General features: G+C 38.7%; 1 protein-coding gene across 1 annotated transcript; it reads left to right on the top strand.

Moving 5' to 3' along the window:
* Positions 1-2,846: 2,846 nt before the first annotated feature.
* Positions 2,847-18,327, top strand: LOC103520373 (extensin-3-like). The gene is made up of 3 exons (XM_008485464.2): positions 2,847-2,958; positions 16,416-16,521; positions 16,584-18,327. The coding sequence occupies exons 1-3, from the start codon at positions 2,847-2,849 to the stop codon at positions 18,211-18,213; spliced, it is 1,848 nt and encodes a 615-aa protein (XP_008483686.1). The 3' UTR covers positions 18,214-18,327.
* Positions 18,328-19,283: the final 956 nt, after the last annotated feature.

The following is a 19,283-nucleotide window of genomic DNA, read 5'->3' as shown; positions in this document are numbered from 1 at the left end:
GTCACGGTTCAGTCAACGGCCGGTCAACTATGTGTGGACGCACCTTTACTTTGGGTACAGTTCGTACTTATAAAATGAATACCTATCTAGATGCTTTCAAAGTTTCAAACGCGTAGTCATGTAGGACGAGTAGGTTATTAAAAACTTTGTCTTCGATTTTCAGTTCTTTAGACATCAAGACGTCTTCTGTCTTCTTTGTCCACTCTTTTTGTTTTTTCATCATTCCATGTGTCTTTCTTTGTTCCATTCAAGAGTTCTTTTATTTGGCCATGCCTACATTGCCTACTCACTGTAACTCTACAAACTCTACATTCATTTGAAGCTTGTTCTTTCATAGACCACTGTGGTTCTACACACTTTTCATATTTCATTAATATAGGGTATAGTTTTTGTCTGTTTGTTCTTTCATAGATCACTGAGGTTCTACTCAAATTTGATATTAAATTGTTTGTTCTTTCATGTCTAGATTTCTACTTTTAGAATCTAGAAGACTGATCACTCTGATGAGCTTTGTTTGCTCATCTTTCATATCTACCATCTACTTCTTTATCTTCAATTACTCCTTTATCTACATTTATTTCTTCTTCATCTACATCCATTCTATTAATGCTGGGTGATGTAACAATATTTGTTATAGCATTGTCATATTTCTTGGAGCATACCTGTTTCTTGAACTACTGGAGAATGGCTTCGCATATGATAAATGTCATGTTCATAATGGCTTCCTAATAGAGCTTCAAGCAGGTTCTCTTTCAGGTACTCTGATAGAGTTGACTCTTTTGGGATAGACACATAAAGTGCCTATTGGAATTTCAGAAATTTCAGATCTTTTTTGTTGGTTTTCAATTTGATAGCCACGCAGATTAGTAGAAGCTAATTTCTTTGATGCGAGTATCATTCTCATTCTTGGCTTTCCAATTCCCAGTTTAGAGGGATCACTATTGTCCCTAAAGAACCGATTGTTGGACTCACTGATCTTAATAAATAAAATTAGAGAACCTTTTTTATTTTCAATGGAAACGCAGAAAAAGATATAACATTTTTTGAAAATAAGAAACAGCGAGAAGTTATACTATGAAAATAACGCGAAATTCGACTAAATTGTTGCATATTGCATACACAGAAACATGTACATGTATGTCTGTCTGTTACGGCGCTGTTACTCTGATGGACCTTTTGTTGTCCTCTTTTCACAAAAACGGCTTGACCGATTTGGATGAAATTTTTTGTGGTTGTTGAGAAGAGTACTGAGGGTGACATAATTTAGATTATTTGCAAACTTCATCAACCCCTTTCTGTGTTTCCTTTGGACTTGTTGGTCCCGTGGTAAGTATAGAAATTATATGACCTGGGAGCTAACGTATACAAAAATTACCTCATAAAAGTGCAAAATCTTCAGCCTGCAGGTTTGTTCCGGAAAGGTGAGTAAGCATATGTACCTACCTACTCGTATTTATTTGGTCAACCATCTGGTGTCAAACCTTTGCACTCTTCATGTCTTCGGACCTGACGTGACAGTCGACATTTGAGAAACCAAATCTCTCGACAAAGAGAATCCCGTCTATTGTGTGCATATATGTCAGAAGTCTTTCAACTTTATGTACTCTGACAGTGGTTTTGTCGTCTTCATATAATACGTACTTGTTGGTATTCAAATACCAAACACCGACTTGTTCCTCAAATAAAGTAAGCACACATGAAGGTATAAGGATATACGAAGAGAATCCCGTCTATTGTGTGCATATATGTCAGAAGTCTTTCAACTTTATGTACTCTGACAGTGGTTTTGTCGTCTTCATATAATACCCACTTGTTGGTATTCAAATACCAAACACCGACTTGTTCTTCAAATAAAGTATGAACACATGAAGATATAAAGATATACGTACCAAACTGATTTTTTGAGACTTTTGATTTGACTTTGAACTCTCTTTAGAGAGCTATTCGGTTCTGGTGCAAATATTTTACAAGTCTCCGTAGGTAAATACTTAGGTACCTGTATTTCGGTCCTGTTGTAAACCAATCTCAGATACCGCCCTTCACTGTAATAATATCATAACCATCAGCTATTGTAACTTCTCATGTGTTACTTGCAAAAATTGCCATCAGTACCTGATGTTATCTCGATGGTATCTCCTAGTGGGTAGCTATTCTGTTGTATAATTTATTCTACTCTATCTATTCTGGCTAAGTTGTAGTCTCAGCGTAGTAAAAGGACTGCTATTTTTAGCCGTACTACTAGGTTGGAACACTGCGCATTGAATGTTTCATTCATGAATCCTAGCTCACTGCACGGATAGGTATAGCATGAACTGCATGCATTACCCTTTCACCTTAGTACTCATATCTGTGTCAAAAATCCAGTGGCGAAGTTATGTATGAATACCAAATACTGACATGTCGTTCTTCAAATAATGTAAAAACATACGCAGGTAAGTACCATCTACATACGAGTATACCATCTTCCTTGTAAATTGCTATATTTCCTAGTCGGTACACACATAGGTTCATTTCTGGTTCTTCTGCTCAATTGTTTTGCGGGTTGTGGTTTTCCTTGTGGCATATCTGCTTTTAATATTAATCAGGTTTGAAACAATTACCTACTTTGAACTTTCGTTATGTGTCAACGCTTCCTTTGTGTCATCATCACCAAAAACGGACGTAAACGGAAGTGTGTGTATGTTTTTACATGGAGTGCGTATAAACAGTTCCACTTGGTTTAGTAAATTGGTAAAACATATTGGCGAAAATAATTAGTGGAGCACTAAAAATTACCTACCTACCTATATGTATTGTATTTTTCATTGCATTGTTTGATAATCGAAGAAGCGGAAGCGTTTTAGGCCATGCCGAGAATCAAAATCAAACAGCAGAACCAGAAACATTCGAAGATGCGAAGATGGTCAGAATCGCAGATCTGCAACATAGTGTTTGAAGTGTTGCAAGATCTTCAATCTGGTAAGGACATTACTGACGCGAATCCGCGAGGAGCTACCAAGTATCATTTTCCTTCCTGCTATAGCTATACCATAAAAAAACAATCCTGCTCATAGAGGTACTTATAATAAGTAGATATAAGTTGTATAATGAAATAATGATTTAATTACCGATTTACTTGAAAAACGTTTAGTCCATGTCAAGAGATGCCTCTACCTAGGAGATCTTCTTGAAAGGAAGGACAAGGTCTCGACACTGGATATACTGAGAAACTTGTTGAAATAATTTACAGAAACTGAAACATCTAATATCCATGTAGCTCTGTGTTTTGTATAATGAACAAGATTTGAGTTCAGACAATAATAACACGGTTCGTGTGTGTTTTTCATAAAAAAAACTTGTATTTTGTTGTTGTTTTTGGTCTTCTTCTTCTTCTTCTTGGTGTTGGTGCATCCTATTTCTTCAATCCTTGGTCCATGTGAATAACCTAGGCTTAGATGACTACCTAATTTATTAAAGCGGAGTACACAACTACACACCCAACCATAGATTTGTCAAGTAATCTTTGACATGTGGACCCTTCTTTTAGGGCAAAGATAACAGAAAAGCCCTCGGACATTTAAACTCGCTTTGAAACTAGTGCACAGGAGTTTGCAGTGACTTTCTCACCTTAACATATATGCTAACACTCATATCTGTGTCAAAAATCCAGTGGCGAAGAGTAAACAATGGTGAAACTAGTGCACAGGAGTTCGCAGTGACTTTCTGACCTTAACATATATGCTAACACTTATATCTGTGTCAAAAATCCAGTGGCGAACCGTAAACAATGGTGAAACTAGTGCACAGGGGTTTGCAGTGGCTTTTTCACCTTGACATATACTTACGCCAACACTTATATATATCTGTGTCAAAAATCCAGATTCGAAGGGTAATAAATCGTGAAACTAGAGCATAAGAGCATGGAAGTTTGTAGTAGCCTTTTTTCAGATGATTGATTGATATCCTCTACCTCCAACAACTAAGGTCTTATTGTTCCGAAATCGAAGAGAGAACGATGAGAAAGCCAGCCGTTTCCACGAAGTTTCCTATCCGTTTGGGATTAAGTTTGCTCCAGGCGGGAATAGCACCTACTTTGGGACACCCTATACTTATTGTAAACTACTTTAGGACCACCCTGTACTTATTGTAAACTGATCTGTCCGCGTGATATGAAGAAACCTGTCTAATTAAATAGTATTGATGACGTCACGCCAAAGTTGCACGCTGATAGCTTACAGCCCAAGGGTTGCATATGATTATAAAATAATTGGGTTCATTAGACCTCTCTGTACAGTGGGCTATGCTTTTTTTTTTTTAAAGAGGTTTGACAGAGGGAACTGTAACTGCAGCTATGGTCTTATCGTCCCGAAATCGAAGAGAGAAGGAAGACAGGATAGGAAAAAGCCAGCCGTTCCGAGAACGAACATTATCCCATCAGGATAAATTCTGCAGTTTCAAAGGCGCGGGGCCCGTGGCAGTCTGCCATTCTGCCTTATGGGTAATCCGGCCCTGGACATGATCGTTGACCTCTGAGGTCTCCAGGAGACTGTCCGGGAATCAACAGCCTCGGAAAGTTACTTTACAGAGGACCAGTGAACGATAGAGGAGCAAACAAGGATCAAGTTTATCATGTTTAATTAAGCATGGGCCAACCAATTTTTACTAACCATGGTTACGCCACTGGTTACCACGATTCGCCTCTAATTAGCTGGGACCCGATGCGAGACCAAAAATTGTATTTAATTTGTTAAGATTCTTTCTCGGCGCCCATTTCTAGCCTTAGAGGAGCAAGGACCAGTGAACGATAGAGGAGCAAATAAGGATCAATTTTATCATGTTTAATTAAGCATGGGCTTACCAATTTTTACTAACCGTGGTTACGCCACTGGTTAACACGATTCGCCTCTAATTAGCTGGGACCCGATGCGAGACTCAACTGACAAACTGGACAGATCATAATACCAATAGATCATCTCAGAACAGTTCTGTCCAAACTTTAAAGTCCGAGTCCACAGGTTCAAGTTGACATGATCAGGACCGGATTAGCGTTCGAATCCAAATCAAGTGATAATATTTAGCAAGGTTTTATTTGGGAAACAATATTTGTGACAAGCATTTATGCTTAACACCATTGAAAATGCTTAAAAATCCTTTTCTACCTAATACAGTTTTACCTACCTACCTATCTATATAACATCAGCTATAAATCACAGGCTTAACATCCTATAAATCAGAATGCTAAAAGTTTACTTACCATTTTGTTATCGGGATACTAAAACAAAATGCACTTTAAAAAAATATTGCACAATCCAACTGACGAGTCAAGTTCACTTTTAAAAGAATCGATTACTTAACACTTAAAACTTAAAAGCAAAAAATAAATAAATATTAAGTACCTAAGGCAGTTTCAAAGGCGCGGGGCCCGTGGCAGTCTGCCATTCTGCCTTATGGGTAATCCGGCCCTGGACATGATCGTTGACCTCTGAGGTGTCCAGGAGACTGTCCGGGAATCAACAGCCTCGGAAAGTTACTTTACAGCTAACTGTAATTAAACTCACATGTAATTAAACTCACTCACATTCGATGTGTGAAAAACTTCATCAAAAGACATGATATTGTACCTACCTATGATAACACTGGAAAAGCCTGAAAACATCCTCAGAAGTCAATAAGACTCTGTAGTCCCGGGCCTAAGATCATTAAACTATCGACAAAGGTCAGGCGACTATTTAGTATACCGGCCATCTCTGTTGAGTTTTCCCAGGAGTCTTCGGCTTGAAGATTCTTTCAGAATTAATGTCCATTGTCCACTCACAGGGTAATGTTATTCGTCATAATTCATCATTTGTCCATCATACCTATCAGTTTTACCTGCAATGTCTTCGCCATAAAAATGATGTTCCACCAACCTCGGTGGTTTAGTAGATAGTAACCTACTTACCTCGGTGGATCTAGAGGTTCCAATCCAAGTCAAGTCCATCTTCGCAAATACAATATTGTAGCAGCAGTCTAGGCTTTTGGACAAAGTTGAAAGAAAAACCTGCCCAAATAAGATACAGTCATAATGAATACACAGGCCTATTAGCTACAAAGAGTTCCCAGTTGTTTTTTTATTTTTAATGTCTTTTTTCGCCCATCTGGTGAGAGGCATACTATGGGATGGGCAATATGGGCTGTTGTTTCATGGCTAAGATAAAAAATTAATAAAGGGAATAAAAAACTTCGTATAAGGATAAGGTTGAGGAAGATTTGAGAGAAAAGGGATGGGGAAGGGAGGAGGCGTTAGATAGGAGGATATGGAGGGGTAGGATATTTTTTTTTTTAAGAGGTTTCACAGAGGGAACTGTAACTGCTATGGTCTTATCGTCCCGAAATCGAAGAGAGGAGGAAGACAGGATAGGAGAAAGCCAGCCGTTCCGAGAACGAATACTATCCAATCAGAATAAAATCCGCCCCGGGCGGGATCGAAGAAAGCCAGCCGTTCCGAGAGCGAAGTTTTCTGTTTATTAGGATAAAATTCTCCCCTGGTGGGAATCGAGCCCGCAACCTACTGACAATCCATATGTTCTACGGTTCAGCCCTCCAAGCTAACTATAGGCTGGCCTAATCTAAATGTGAACTTATTTTTATCAATATTATTTTGAACCATCAATAATCTAAATATCTTATAAGATACCTAGGCAGTAGATAACAGTCTGTTACCAGCCTACCTACATAAAAACAAATCGAGACCATTCAGAGCACACACCCTAAAATATCTCGACTTAGATCAAAATATAACTCTCTGATTAAATAGCCATAGGTATTCTGGGTAACAATATTAATAGTGATTATCTAATGTCGATAGTTCAATGTAGGTACCTAAGCGTGAGGATATAGTTAAATAGGATACATAAATAGGATATAGTTACCTACTGTTCCTTTTTTCTTTTTTTTTTAAGAGGTTTGACAGAGGGAACTGTAACTGCTATGGGTGCTATGGTCTTATCGTCCCGAAATCGAAGAGTGAAGGAAGACAGGATAGGAGAAAGCCAGCCGTTTCGAGAACGAACATTATCCCATCAGGATAAAATCCTCCCCGGGTGGGAATCGAACCCGCAGCCTAGCGCTTACAAGGCAGACGCACTACCAACTAAGCTAACTAGGCTGGCCGCCTACTGTTCAAATTGGACTAAAGAGTAAAGAGCCCCTTTAGCCTTTACTCCAGTTTTAGGCTACTGCCATTTGTCTGGCCAAATTCTCAAACAACACTACATGTACATGGGGGTCTTTTCTGACGAAATTCCTGTGGGCAGAGTGCAGTGTGTGGGAAAATTTCATCCAAATTCTCAAACAAAATACATAGAGGATAAAATTACCTCACCTGGGATTGAATTGGCGCCCTCCTGATTACCAGGCGAGCGTATTGACCACTACACCATTGAGACCGTGAGAAGAAATAAAGTTGAGGAAATAGGTAGGCATCTACTAACTATACTGAAAGACCTTTAGATTTGAAGCCAAAGTTCAGGATGCCTGAAAAAATGCAAGTGAAAACTTTCACTTTGGCGACTAAAAATTGAACTTCCAAAAGTGAATATTATGCACTTACAACATAGGTACCTACATAAAATGTACCTACCTTGTGTGTAGCTACATTTATGTAATACTGTGTCACCTTGAAAGACTCAGACATAAAAAAAGAACACACCTCTAATTAATGCCAAAATAATTAACCAATAAAGCAATTGAACCGTTCATTAAGAAAAAAAAAAAGAAGTTTAGGATGGATTTTACCATCAGCAAGTTGGTAGGTTGGTACCCAATTAATTTAATCGACTCATTCTCGCCCCCCATTTTTTATGTGAGTATAAATTTTTCTCAGAAGGATAAACTTGTGTTTATTGAGGTGACTCATAAAATGAAATACAATAAATAATATAATAAAAAAATAACCATTTATATAAAAAAAGTTCTAAAAACTGGTTTGTGAGATATTGTTTTTGGTGGAAGAGAGAGAGAGAGAGAAAGGGAGGGAGAGAGAGCCAGAGAAGGAGAGAGAGAGAGAGAAATCCCAAGTCTGTGATATTAATAACTCGCCTAAATAAATGGACCCTTACAAGGCACCCAAAAAGCCAAATCACGCCCAAACTTTAAAGACAATTTTTTAGCCAATTTCATTAAATAAACCATTCCAGCGTCTGTTTTGTTTGGTGTAATAGACAAACAAAAGAAAAAAAAATCAAATCCCAACCCAAAGTTGGGATTAACTTTTGCTAAAAAAATGGTCGAGTCAGAACATGGAACTCACTTTGTCAGTCCAATTTCAATCTCTATTTCCCTTGTACAGTCAGTATGGAATCCAAGATTTTCAATTAAAGTTGACCTCCGTCAGGGAGGTAGGTACCCAACTCAAGGAAGTAAAGTAACCCAATTTGAGTGTATTTATTTTATTCAGGACAAACCAGATGTAGGATTTAATTGTCTTGTTTACATGATCACTCCGAACAGAAATACCTTTTCTTCTTCCTTTTCGTAATGTCGTCCATTTACTTTACATTTTTTTTTTCCTCTACATTTTTTACTTCGGATCTCAAATAATGTTTTAATGAAATCAACATTGCAGTCAAATAGTAAGGTCAGACAGCAAGGTTCCAACATTGTCAGTGGTGCGGCTTGGGTTCTGGATTCTGGAAAGCTTAGAGCTTCAGATCGATCATATACCTCTGAAAATAATATCTTTTTTCTTCTTCTTTTTTATTCTCCCAACTGCACGCATTATTTCTTCTCCCAACTTGGAATTTTCTGTGCGACCCTTCTTCGAAGGACTGGATGTCGAAGGGCATAGAACCTGCAGCATAGGTCTTGGAACGAAGGACCTGAGTAGCTCATGTTTGCAATATCCAACAAAACTTGTTTGGATAACAAAAAGATGTAATTGACGTAGGTATTAATCAAAAGATGTAAATGTGACGCATCCACCATAAATTGTCACACACGCATTCATCAAAGATTAAATGACACATCCACCAAATATTGTCAGAGACACATTCGTCAAAGATTAAATGTAAATAACACGTCACCTAAAAATTGTCGCAGACGCATCCATCGAAAATTGTGAGAGACGCATTCATCAAAGATTAAATGACACATCCACCAAAAAATTAAATGACAAATCCACAAAATAAATGACACATCCACCAAATGTTGTAAAAAAATTAGGTACCTACCTATTTAGGTAGGTAGGTTCTTTTTTTCACTCTAGGCACCCCACTTTTCCCGTAAATTTCAATGCATTGACGGTAGCTATGTAAATTAGCTACTCTTACATCTTTCAAATCGACTCCTGCCACTACCTACCGGCCGGCACTGGATTTAAAGCTCACTTTATGATTATTATACTGAGGAAACTTACTAAATATATCCTGAACTTGCTATGCACCTTACTACCGACCCCATACAGGTTGTCATAGAAAAGAACGAAATCGACTTTCCAGAATGATTAACCCCATGAGTCAATTATGTACATAGTTGCAATATTACAAGTAGGTACAAAACAAGTAGTTCAATACCTAATAGGTAGGTACTCATTTATCATGTGGATGGCTTTTCCAAAGAAACACCAAGCCGGCTACAACAAAACTCCTCTTTTAGACTAAAACGAAAACAAATTATATGAATAGATCGGTATTATTAAAAGTTTGTTTATTTTATCCATCGATATTATGACGATATCAGAAGTTCATCACGCCAGCCTAGTTAGCTTAGTTGGTAGTGCGTCTGCCTTGTAAGCGCTAGGCCGCGGGTTCGATTCCCGCCCGGGGCGGATTTTATCCGACTTTTACTTAGAAGCGCGACTACTCTTCCATTGTGCGACAGGCCTAAAGCCGAAGGAGGAAAAAACGTCAATATACTAATCAGACTTAAATGGTCGACTAGTAAATAATAAATACAGACTTAACTGATAAACAGTAATTATTCCTAGTTACCTACCTAGTCCTATAGAAGTAGCTGACCAGGTAATAATGTTAGACATAGAAAACTATTAATATTAATGGTAGCATTAGCCAGCCCAGCTAGCTAGCTTAGTTGGTAGTGCGTCTGCCTTGTAAGCACTAGACCGCGGGTTCGATTCCCGCCCGGGGCGGATAATGTTCGTTCTCGCAAAGGATGGCTTTCTTCTATCCTGTCTTCCTTCTCTCAATTTCGGGATGATAAGACCCATAGCAGTTACAGTTCCCTTTCTCCTATGCTGTCTTCCTTCTCTCTTCGATTTCGGGACGATAAGACCATAGCAGTTACAGTTCCCTCTGTCAAACCTCTATAAAAAAAAATAATAATAAAATAAAAAAATATGAATAGATAGGTAATATTAAAAGTTTGTTTATTTTATCCATCGATATTATGACGATATCAGAAGTTCATCAGGCCAGCCTAGTTAGCTTAGTTGGTAGTGCGTCTGCCTTGTAAGACTCATTAATAAATTTCATAGATGTACTTAATTAGGTATCTTCGTAGGTAAGGTACTCGTAACTAGGTAGGTATCTACTCGTAGCCATTGATCTATTATCTTCATTACTATACTTAGATTCACCAGATGACATCAGAGAATCCCATAGGAATTCCAATTACAATCGCTTTTGTAACAGGTACTTATTTTCGTAACAAGTGCTTTTGTAACAGATTACTTACCCGCCCAAGATGGATATTACCGGATGCCGGTGCCCGAAGTTTTACCTGCTTTACCTATTCTAGCATCAAAACTTTAAAAAAAAAAAAAAAAAAAAAAATGAAAAAGAAGAAACCTTGCCTGAGGCTGCAATGTGAAAGGACTCTAGTGTAATAATATTAGGTATAAGTATAACACACGGTTAAATAATAAGTTAGTTGTGTCATACATCTCAACCCTATTCAAAACTTTGAAACTTTTTTTAAATTATTTTTTTAAAAAAACCAAAAACAAAATGTTCGCTCAAGTAAGTAGTGTTTGTGTTTTTATGATTTCTTACCATGTTTTAGTTTAGTATGAAAAGTTTTTAATTTTTGGCTCTCTTGGATTTTCGAAAAAGTTTGTCGGAGTGTTTGTCGATTTTTTAGGATTTTTCGAAACGAATAAGTTTAGTTTCTTAAGCATTAAAAGTGTTGCTTCATTTTACCTAAACATGAAATTTAGGAAACAATACGTGTAAACACCTAGGAGTTTTTGTAAATTAAAAGAAAATTTCAATACCTCTTGTGTTTTTAAGAAGACAACGTACCGTAAACCTAAAATCTGTTCTGAATTACTTTGCTAACAAAACCTCAATTACCCTAATCATTTTTCCGATAAAATGCTAGCTCACCTAATCTAATTTTCGTAACAAAATCTTTGCCTGAATTTTTTTCTAACAAAATCATAACTCATATTTCGCTATCTACCTACAAATTTCTTTTAATTTTATACCATCAAATTCAAAGTACCCACCTAATTTTCTAACAAAAATGTCGGTTCTCTAATTTTCCTTTTGCACACTTTGTTTCTAAGTCCAATTATGTAACTATTCATTCAGTTCTACTTTGATCTTGTTCTACTTTGTAAGAACCCTACGTCTTTCGCAAGACAAGAGTGTTTAATTACATTTTTTATAAACTTTCAATTTTTAAGTTCAGTTCACAATGTTCACCTTTCTTTTCGATCTGATGCATTTCTTTTGAATTCTCAATTCTCATTTGTAGACATCTTAAAAAAAGGAATTTGAAATTTGAAGTCTTTCAATCAATTTTCGGGGCGATTTTTGCAAAATTATAAATCAGCTTTCCATTGTCATTTTCAGAATTTTCTGTGTAAATAAATTTAGTAGTAGGTACTAACTTATTCATTGCAATTCATAGGAAACCTGATTTATTTATGAATGGGTGAACAGGTCTTTGTTTTTAACAATCCGAAATCGTATTTTGTTATCGGGATTCTCATTCACCATTTTTCTTCAATACAGGTTGAAATTTTGTTCTAAAGGTGTGTCAATATATAGTCAACCCCCGGTCGATCGAGGAGGTGAAGAGGTGAATCTATGTTGTCGAGGCAGTGTACAATTTCAGTCGACGTAGATCGGTCGATCGACTATGTTTGGACAAGGCAATCGCCTAGGTGATTTTCGATCATGTCGATCGACGGAAGTGGCCACACCTTAACAATGAAAAGAATAGGCATACTCCACAATCATGTAGGTACCTATAAAAAAACTACACTAATGGAGAGCAAAAACACTCTGAAGGCCATTTCCGTGTTCCTTCGATTCAGGAAGGCCAAAATCAGCCAAAACAAAACATAGGTGTTAGGTGATTAACTATTATTGAATTAAAACTGCCTATCCTATAGAGATACCTAATCGATCTTCTGGGATTTGAAGCCTTGACATTCTAATCATAAACCTAATGTTCTTACACCTAAAACTTAGTATCTACTACCTTACTACCTCCTTAATAGCTACCTACTTCATTATTATCAATAATCCCTACCTGCAAATCGATCTATGTAGTTTGACGTTTCTGATGAGAACAATACCGAACGTTCATGTGGTATTGAAATACCGAGAGGAACCAAAACTCCCTAATCACGATTTTCAGCTTAACCTGATCATGAAAGCTGCGAGGTGATGTCCATTACCTAGCTCGTTCCTACCTAGTTCCTTCTGTAAGTACATGCATAACCTTAAAATAAATGATCTAAGATACATCGCCTTTGGCTATTGTCGATTCACAAAAAAGCCTTGATAATCGCTCGGAAAATAAATCATCCTTATCTTAAAAACACGAAAAAGGAGGATGATTCACACTCAAAGAGAACATCGAGGTTCGAAAAATTTGATTGAAACACACAATACCTACTTATCACGTGTATTCTGATGGGGAGTGAAGGCTTTTCCACCGCGTAAGAATTATAAAACTTTCTGGTAACATCGATAACATGGTTTAGCGTGACAGCCCTCTGTTAATTATTATGGTTTCTTGCTTCCGGATTGCCTCGATAACCATTCGGCTTTTTGATCGACTCGACGGACGGCCGGTCGACTTTTGGACACATCTACTTAAGATTTGAACAAGCATCTGAACTCAATACATTTATGAGGATTGGGTGGTAAAAAATTGTCTCTGATCTTCTGAATTGAAATAGTCGAAGGCTTATTACGACATTTTCTAGATCTAGACAATGCTAGTGTGACAATTCTGTGCGGTCGTGGAGCTTTGGTGTCTTTTGTACAGTCTGCCCTACATTAACCATTCATGAGATTCAATGAACTCTGGAGGTGACATGCCTACACAACAATGCACCGGGTCACACATTATTATTCACACTATCATTGGCCCTAGTGATTCTCAACATTACTATTCACATCGGCCCTAGAAATTGGTGTGTCACGAACATTGGCTGTCTGTACGATCGTTCGTTGGTCGTCCTTTGGAAGCGCTTACGTTAGACGAGAGATTCTTCCCCTTCTTCTATTTATACTTACCAGCGGCGCAGTCTGCCCTACATTAACCATTCATGAGATTCAATGAACTCTGGAGGTGACATGCCTACACAACAATGCACCGGGTCACACATTATTCACACTATCATTGGCCCTAGTGATTCTCAACATTACTATTCACATTGGTCCTAGAAATTGGTGTGTCACGAACATTGGCTGTCTGTACGATCGTTCGTTGGTCGTCCTTTGGAAGCGCTTACGTCAGACGAGATATTCTTCCCCTTCTTCTATTTGTACTTACCAGCGGCAATAGCACGTTGCGCGCGGTTAGTACCTGGATGGGTGAGCATCTGGGGAATAGCGTGCTGCTGAGTTCCCTGCTCCACTCAGGTTGGGTAAGGTTAAATTAAGGAGGCAGGTAGCTTGTCGCCGAATGGTGGGTAAAACCCCCGTCACGAGAAGACCTAAGTGACGTTAAGCCCCTTTATCTACCTACTTGTAGGTACTTCTCCTCTTCCTTCTTCAGGTTTGGTCTCCATTGCGGAGGTTGGTGCTCATCTGGCCACGTAGGGGGCCGTTTAGGACCAAAAAGGTTTGCGAACCGCTGTTCTCTAGGAACTCCGGTGTCTATCCCGTCTTTGAAAAGATTCTAGAATACAGATTATGCAACGAGATACCACGAAAACCAAAGCTCTCAACAAAGTCTCAACATGAGGTCCGATGTTTTGTTCTGCGGAGCCTGTTTTCATCGCGTCAAAAAATTCCAAATCCCCTACTGACAGTCGGCTGTCAGTATTTGCTGTGGTCTAACTCCGAAATGTACGTTTTAAAGGTAGGTCTTCTGGAATCACGAACCGATCCATATAATTTTTTCGAACTTCAATTCGTAGGTACCTAGGAATCCTAGGATAGTTTAATCGGTGACTGGTGTTTCGTATTTTTTGGTGTTGCGCAGGAAAAGTGTTGTGATTTTTCTTCTTAAAAGTGACCCTTCTTTTGATTCCTGTGAAATGGAAATAACAGTGAGGATTTTTTATTTTAGTCTTAATACATAATTATGTACATACACCAGGCTTGATTGACAGAAAGTTACATCATTACCACTTATCACTCCAAAGGATTTTCAGCTTTTCAGTCTCATTAGCTCGTTAGAATCAGGGTACTTAGATATATTCCACAATTCTAAAACAAGATACCAATCCATACAATTTTTAATATAAAAAAAAGTTGGAATACCCTCCTATTTTATATAGGTACCTTTTCGGTAATTTGGTGTTTACTAAAATACCATCGATTAGCCTCTGCACTAGACATTTCATAGAAGAAAAATGCAAAATACCTAGCGTGATACCTACCTGTTCTTTTCTTCCATTTGTCACTACTTATCGACTTGTGTCCACCAATAGATCTAGATTCCGATAGTGTACGACGAATGTGTATTCTTAAAAGTTGCCTTACTTTTATTTAATCATGCAACGTGCAAGTTGATTTTATAAGATCAAGAGATTCCTAATTCTATCGTCGAGATAAGATACCTAGATAGATTTTTTATTATTTTTTTTTTTAGTGGACTTATTTCTGTGTGTTTCCATTTTCTGATTCCTTGTAATTTATTTTGTCTTTGATCAGCTGTGAATATGCGGGTTTAGGTTTGTAGAAATGTAGATACGAAACTAATGAATTATTGAGGACTTTTTTTCAAAGTCTGAAAGGTTTTTCATTAACATTGGGTCCAAATTGATATCTTACAATTAATTGTTATCAATTTTTACAGATAACACTCGTCTTATTGGCATCGAAACTCAGTCGATGTCAGGGTGACAGCGCATCCCCAAACTATGACGTCACATCTTACCAATCCACCACCTCCACTCCAGACATAAACGGAGAATATAGGTCTGCCTCCACCTCCACATCTCAAGATAATGGAACTACTGAACTGTGTTCAATATCTCGTCTATCAACCAGCTTTTGAGGAACTTCCTACACCAGAAGAATCCTACTATGCTAATTTGCCCTTGGATTTAAATAAAGGGGGAAGTTCGTAGTCCAAACGGCAACTACAAAAGATCGAAAAAATCATCCAGATTGGGACGCTCAAGCCTAAGACTAGAGAGCCTCAAGAACATTTAAATCTTATATATAGATGTAGATCTATCCTAGGACAGGTTTCAACACGACGTTCTCCACTTTTCTCGATCTTGGGCGTCCTGCTTCATTTGTTCAAACGTTCTTAGAGAGTTCAAACGTTTAAATCTTAGAGTTCAATAATTATGTCAACATGGACCTAAATTATGGGTACGAGGATTTCTATTTTAATGAATAACGCTTGCCAACAGCTAGGTCAGATACCTTTTGAGCACATATATGTAACCATTATACTTTTGAGCACATATATGTGACCATACTTTTGAGCACATATATGTAACCATACTTTTGAGCACATATATGTGACCATACTTTTGAGCACATATATGTAACCATACTTTTGAGCACATATATGTAACCATTCTTAGAGAGTTCAAACGTTTAAATCTTAGAGTTCAATAATTATGTCAACATGGACCTAAATTATGGGTACGAGGATTTCTATTTTATGAATAACGCTTGCCAACAGCTAGGTCAGATACCTTTTGAGCACATATATGTAACCATACTTTTGAGCACATATACCTACGTAACCATACTTTTGAGCACTTATATGTAACCGTACTTTTGAGCACATAATCAAATAATACTCCAGACAGCCCAGCCTGAATTCATTCCGCGTTATGTGAGCAAAATCTTGTAGCCAAAGTGCTTACATAGATGGCAATAAATACTTGAATTAGAGCACTTGTCTGAAATTCTACAATCTACTTCCGTAGCCTATGGAGGTAGTACACTGGATTAGAACTAACACGTAAGTTAGTAATGTTAGGATGATTTTAAGAGCACTAATACGTAAGTATGAGGAGGTTGCCTCGTCAACACCCAACTATGAAACATATTCCTCCCCGTCCTCAGCCTTGCCTTCGCAATATCTGGAGACAACACTCTCTCCTCCAGTGTTGGAACATTACACCACGGTCAAGTTTCAGAATCATAACCAAGACTTGTACCAGCCCTCCCGGTTACCACTATTGAACCATCAGTCCACGCCCATCACTATTGACTATAGGCATCGAAACTCAGTCGATGTCAGGGTGACAGCGCATCCCCAAACTATGACGTCACATCTTACCAATCCACCACCTTCACTCCAGACACAAACGGAGAATATAGGTCTGCCTCCACCTCCACATCTCAAGATGTCGTCTCCATAGGTTACTCCCGACACAAGACAGACCGTCACAAACCCTCCGATCACTCCTACCATTCATCCACCGAGTCACATGATCTCAAGACATCATCTGCAACTCCGTACCCTGTAGGATACGACCTGCATTCATCGTCAACCCAGGCAGACCTCAAGGTTGCCTCGTCAACATCCAACTATGAAACATATTCCTCCCCGTCCTCAGCCTTGCCTTCGCAATATCTGGAGACAACACTCTCTCCCCCAGTGCTAGAACATTACACCACCGCCAAGTTTCAGAATCATAACCAAGACTTGTACCAGCCCTCCCGGTCACCACTATTGAACCATCAGTCCACGCCCATCACTATTGACTATAACAGCACACCCATCACACCCACCGCCTCAACACCTCTTGAACAATACAAGGGAACACCAGCACCCTTACCACCCCAGTATGGTCCTCTGGAACAGTATCATCCCCAACCAGTCAACTTCTCTCCCCTACCTCAAAGCTATTCCCCGCAACATTATAGTCAACCAGCGCCGATACCTTCCTCCCCATACTACCCCACCCCTCCTCCACATTATAACTACTATCAGTCTTCCCCACCTCCTGTCCCTTATGATCATTATCACTCCCAGGGACCCCCTGTCCCTCCTCAGTATCCTCCAGCAAGTCCTCCCTCCCATCCTGCCTATCCTCTCCAAACTTCCTTCTCTCCTGCAAGTGGCACCATTCACTCAACAACCACAGTAACACCTCATGCAGACTTGGGAAGTACCACACCTTCTGTCTATGATTACTCCACTGTCGCTCCTCTGCAGCCACAGTATGATTTCATCCGTGAGAACTACGAGAACACAGAGACCTCCCAGCCACCTCCACAACCCTACGACCATTCCCTCACCCTCGCTCCTCCCTTACCTCCACAATATGATCCATCAGCATACCTGACTGTCCCCAACTCTCAACACTATCTGGACAACATCTACAGACCTTACTCTACCAGTCTACGGAAACACAACCCTTCACCCTCGTTTGAGTTCAACCCCACGCCCCACAATCCTACCCACTACATCCATAACATCCCTCACTATCTGACCCCATCCTATGACGCCTACACCAAGGCGCCCTACCCCAACGGTGGCGGTCATCCCCACTACTACAAACCCCTGTACAATCCGTACAACCCTTCTGTACCTCAGTATTCCCCCGGACCTGGACATCAACCCTACCCTCCACAATATTCCTCCAACTATTCCCCGCAGATTCCTCAATACGAAAGCTACAACTACCCGCCGATTTACAGACCGCCAGTCCCGCCTAACTATCAGCCTCATCACCCTGTCAAGACTCACTCTACCTTGTACCATTTGCAGGCGTCCAAGGAGCTGAACCCTTCACTGCCTCCTGCCACTGAGAAAACCCATGAACTGAAGGAGGCGAGGGAGTATAAACAACATGGCTACCACAACTATCAGGTCACAGAGAAGCCTGCAAGTTATAATGTTCAAGAAGGATAGACTGAAATAAAAGCTGTAAGTTTCAAAATCCGGGAAGGATCAACTGCGAAAGTGTTAGTGAGTTTTTATGTCCTGAAGGAATCAACTGAATAGCTAGAATTTGAATTTCAACAGACTGGATTCCTGGAAGAAAACATGGCTACCACAACTATCAGGTCACAGAGAAGCCTGCAAGTTATAATGTTCAAGAAGGATAGACTGAAATAAAAGCTGTAAGTTTAAAAATCAGGGAAGGATTAACTGCGAAAGTGTTAGTGAGTTTTTATGTCCTGAAGGAATCAACTGAATAGCTAGAATAATTTGAATTTCTACAGACTGGATTCCTGGAAGAATGAATTTCCTCGTTTTTAGGGACCTAAATCACAAAACACTAACTAGTCCACAACTAAAGAATGATGGACACTCTTCAAGGATCAAAAGTCGGGTACCTAGACCCATAGGTAGGTAACTATTTTTAATGTTTTGAAGACCATGATTCTGACTCTCAGCATCAACATTTATAATTTCAACAGACTGGATTCCTGGAAGAATGAATTTCCTCGTTTTTAAGGACCTAAATCATAAAACCCTAACTAGTCCACAACTAAAGAATGATGGACACTCTTCAAGGATCAAAAGTCGGGTACCTAGACCCATAGGTAGGTAACTATTTTTAATGTTTTGAAGACCATGATTCTGACTCTCAGCATCAACATTGATATCATGTTTATTGTTCAGGCACTTGACATTTGGTTCGATTTCAGTTGACATTTACCTTCAGAAACAATAAAAATACTCGTAGATACGTTTAGATACCATTTATACATTCGTCTCGCAATGTTAGTGCTGGTGAAATGTACTTCAATAATCAACAACCTCAGTGTAGGATGGAAGAATGGGTTATGTGATAGGATGATAACTTAAAGAATGGTTTATTTATTTTTATTAGGTATCTTTATGAAGGTATAATAATTTATGAACAAATCCTTAAGAAGGAAGAAGAAGAATTTTTTTTATTATATTTATTGTATTGAAAAAATTGTAAATACAGACATCCACAAAAATATTTATAATATTTATTAATAAATATT

This window comes from Diaphorina citri, unplaced genomic scaffold, assembly GCF_000475195.1.
Source record: "Diaphorina citri unplaced genomic scaffold, Diaci psyllid genome assembly version 1.1 scaffold69, whole genome shotgun sequence".
Taxonomy (NCBI): Eukaryota; Metazoa; Arthropoda; class Insecta; order Hemiptera; family Psyllidae; genus Diaphorina; species Diaphorina citri.
The sequence above is the reverse complement of the archived record's forward strand: the minus strand, read 5'-3'. Positions and strand labels throughout refer to the sequence as shown.

Coding starts and splice junctions, on each gene's coding strand:
- LOC103520373 (XM_008485464.2), top strand. CDS start 2,847: ATGCCGAGAATCAAAATCAAACAGCAGAACCAGAAACATTCGAAGATG. Junction 2,959..16,415: donor GTTGCAAGATCTTCAATCTG/GTAAGGACATTA, acceptor CCCCGTCCTCAG/CCTTGCCTTCGCAATATCTG. Junction 16,522..16,583: donor GACTTGTACCAGCCCTCCCG/GTTACCACTATT, acceptor ATCGAAACTCAG/TCGATGTCAGGGTGACAGCG.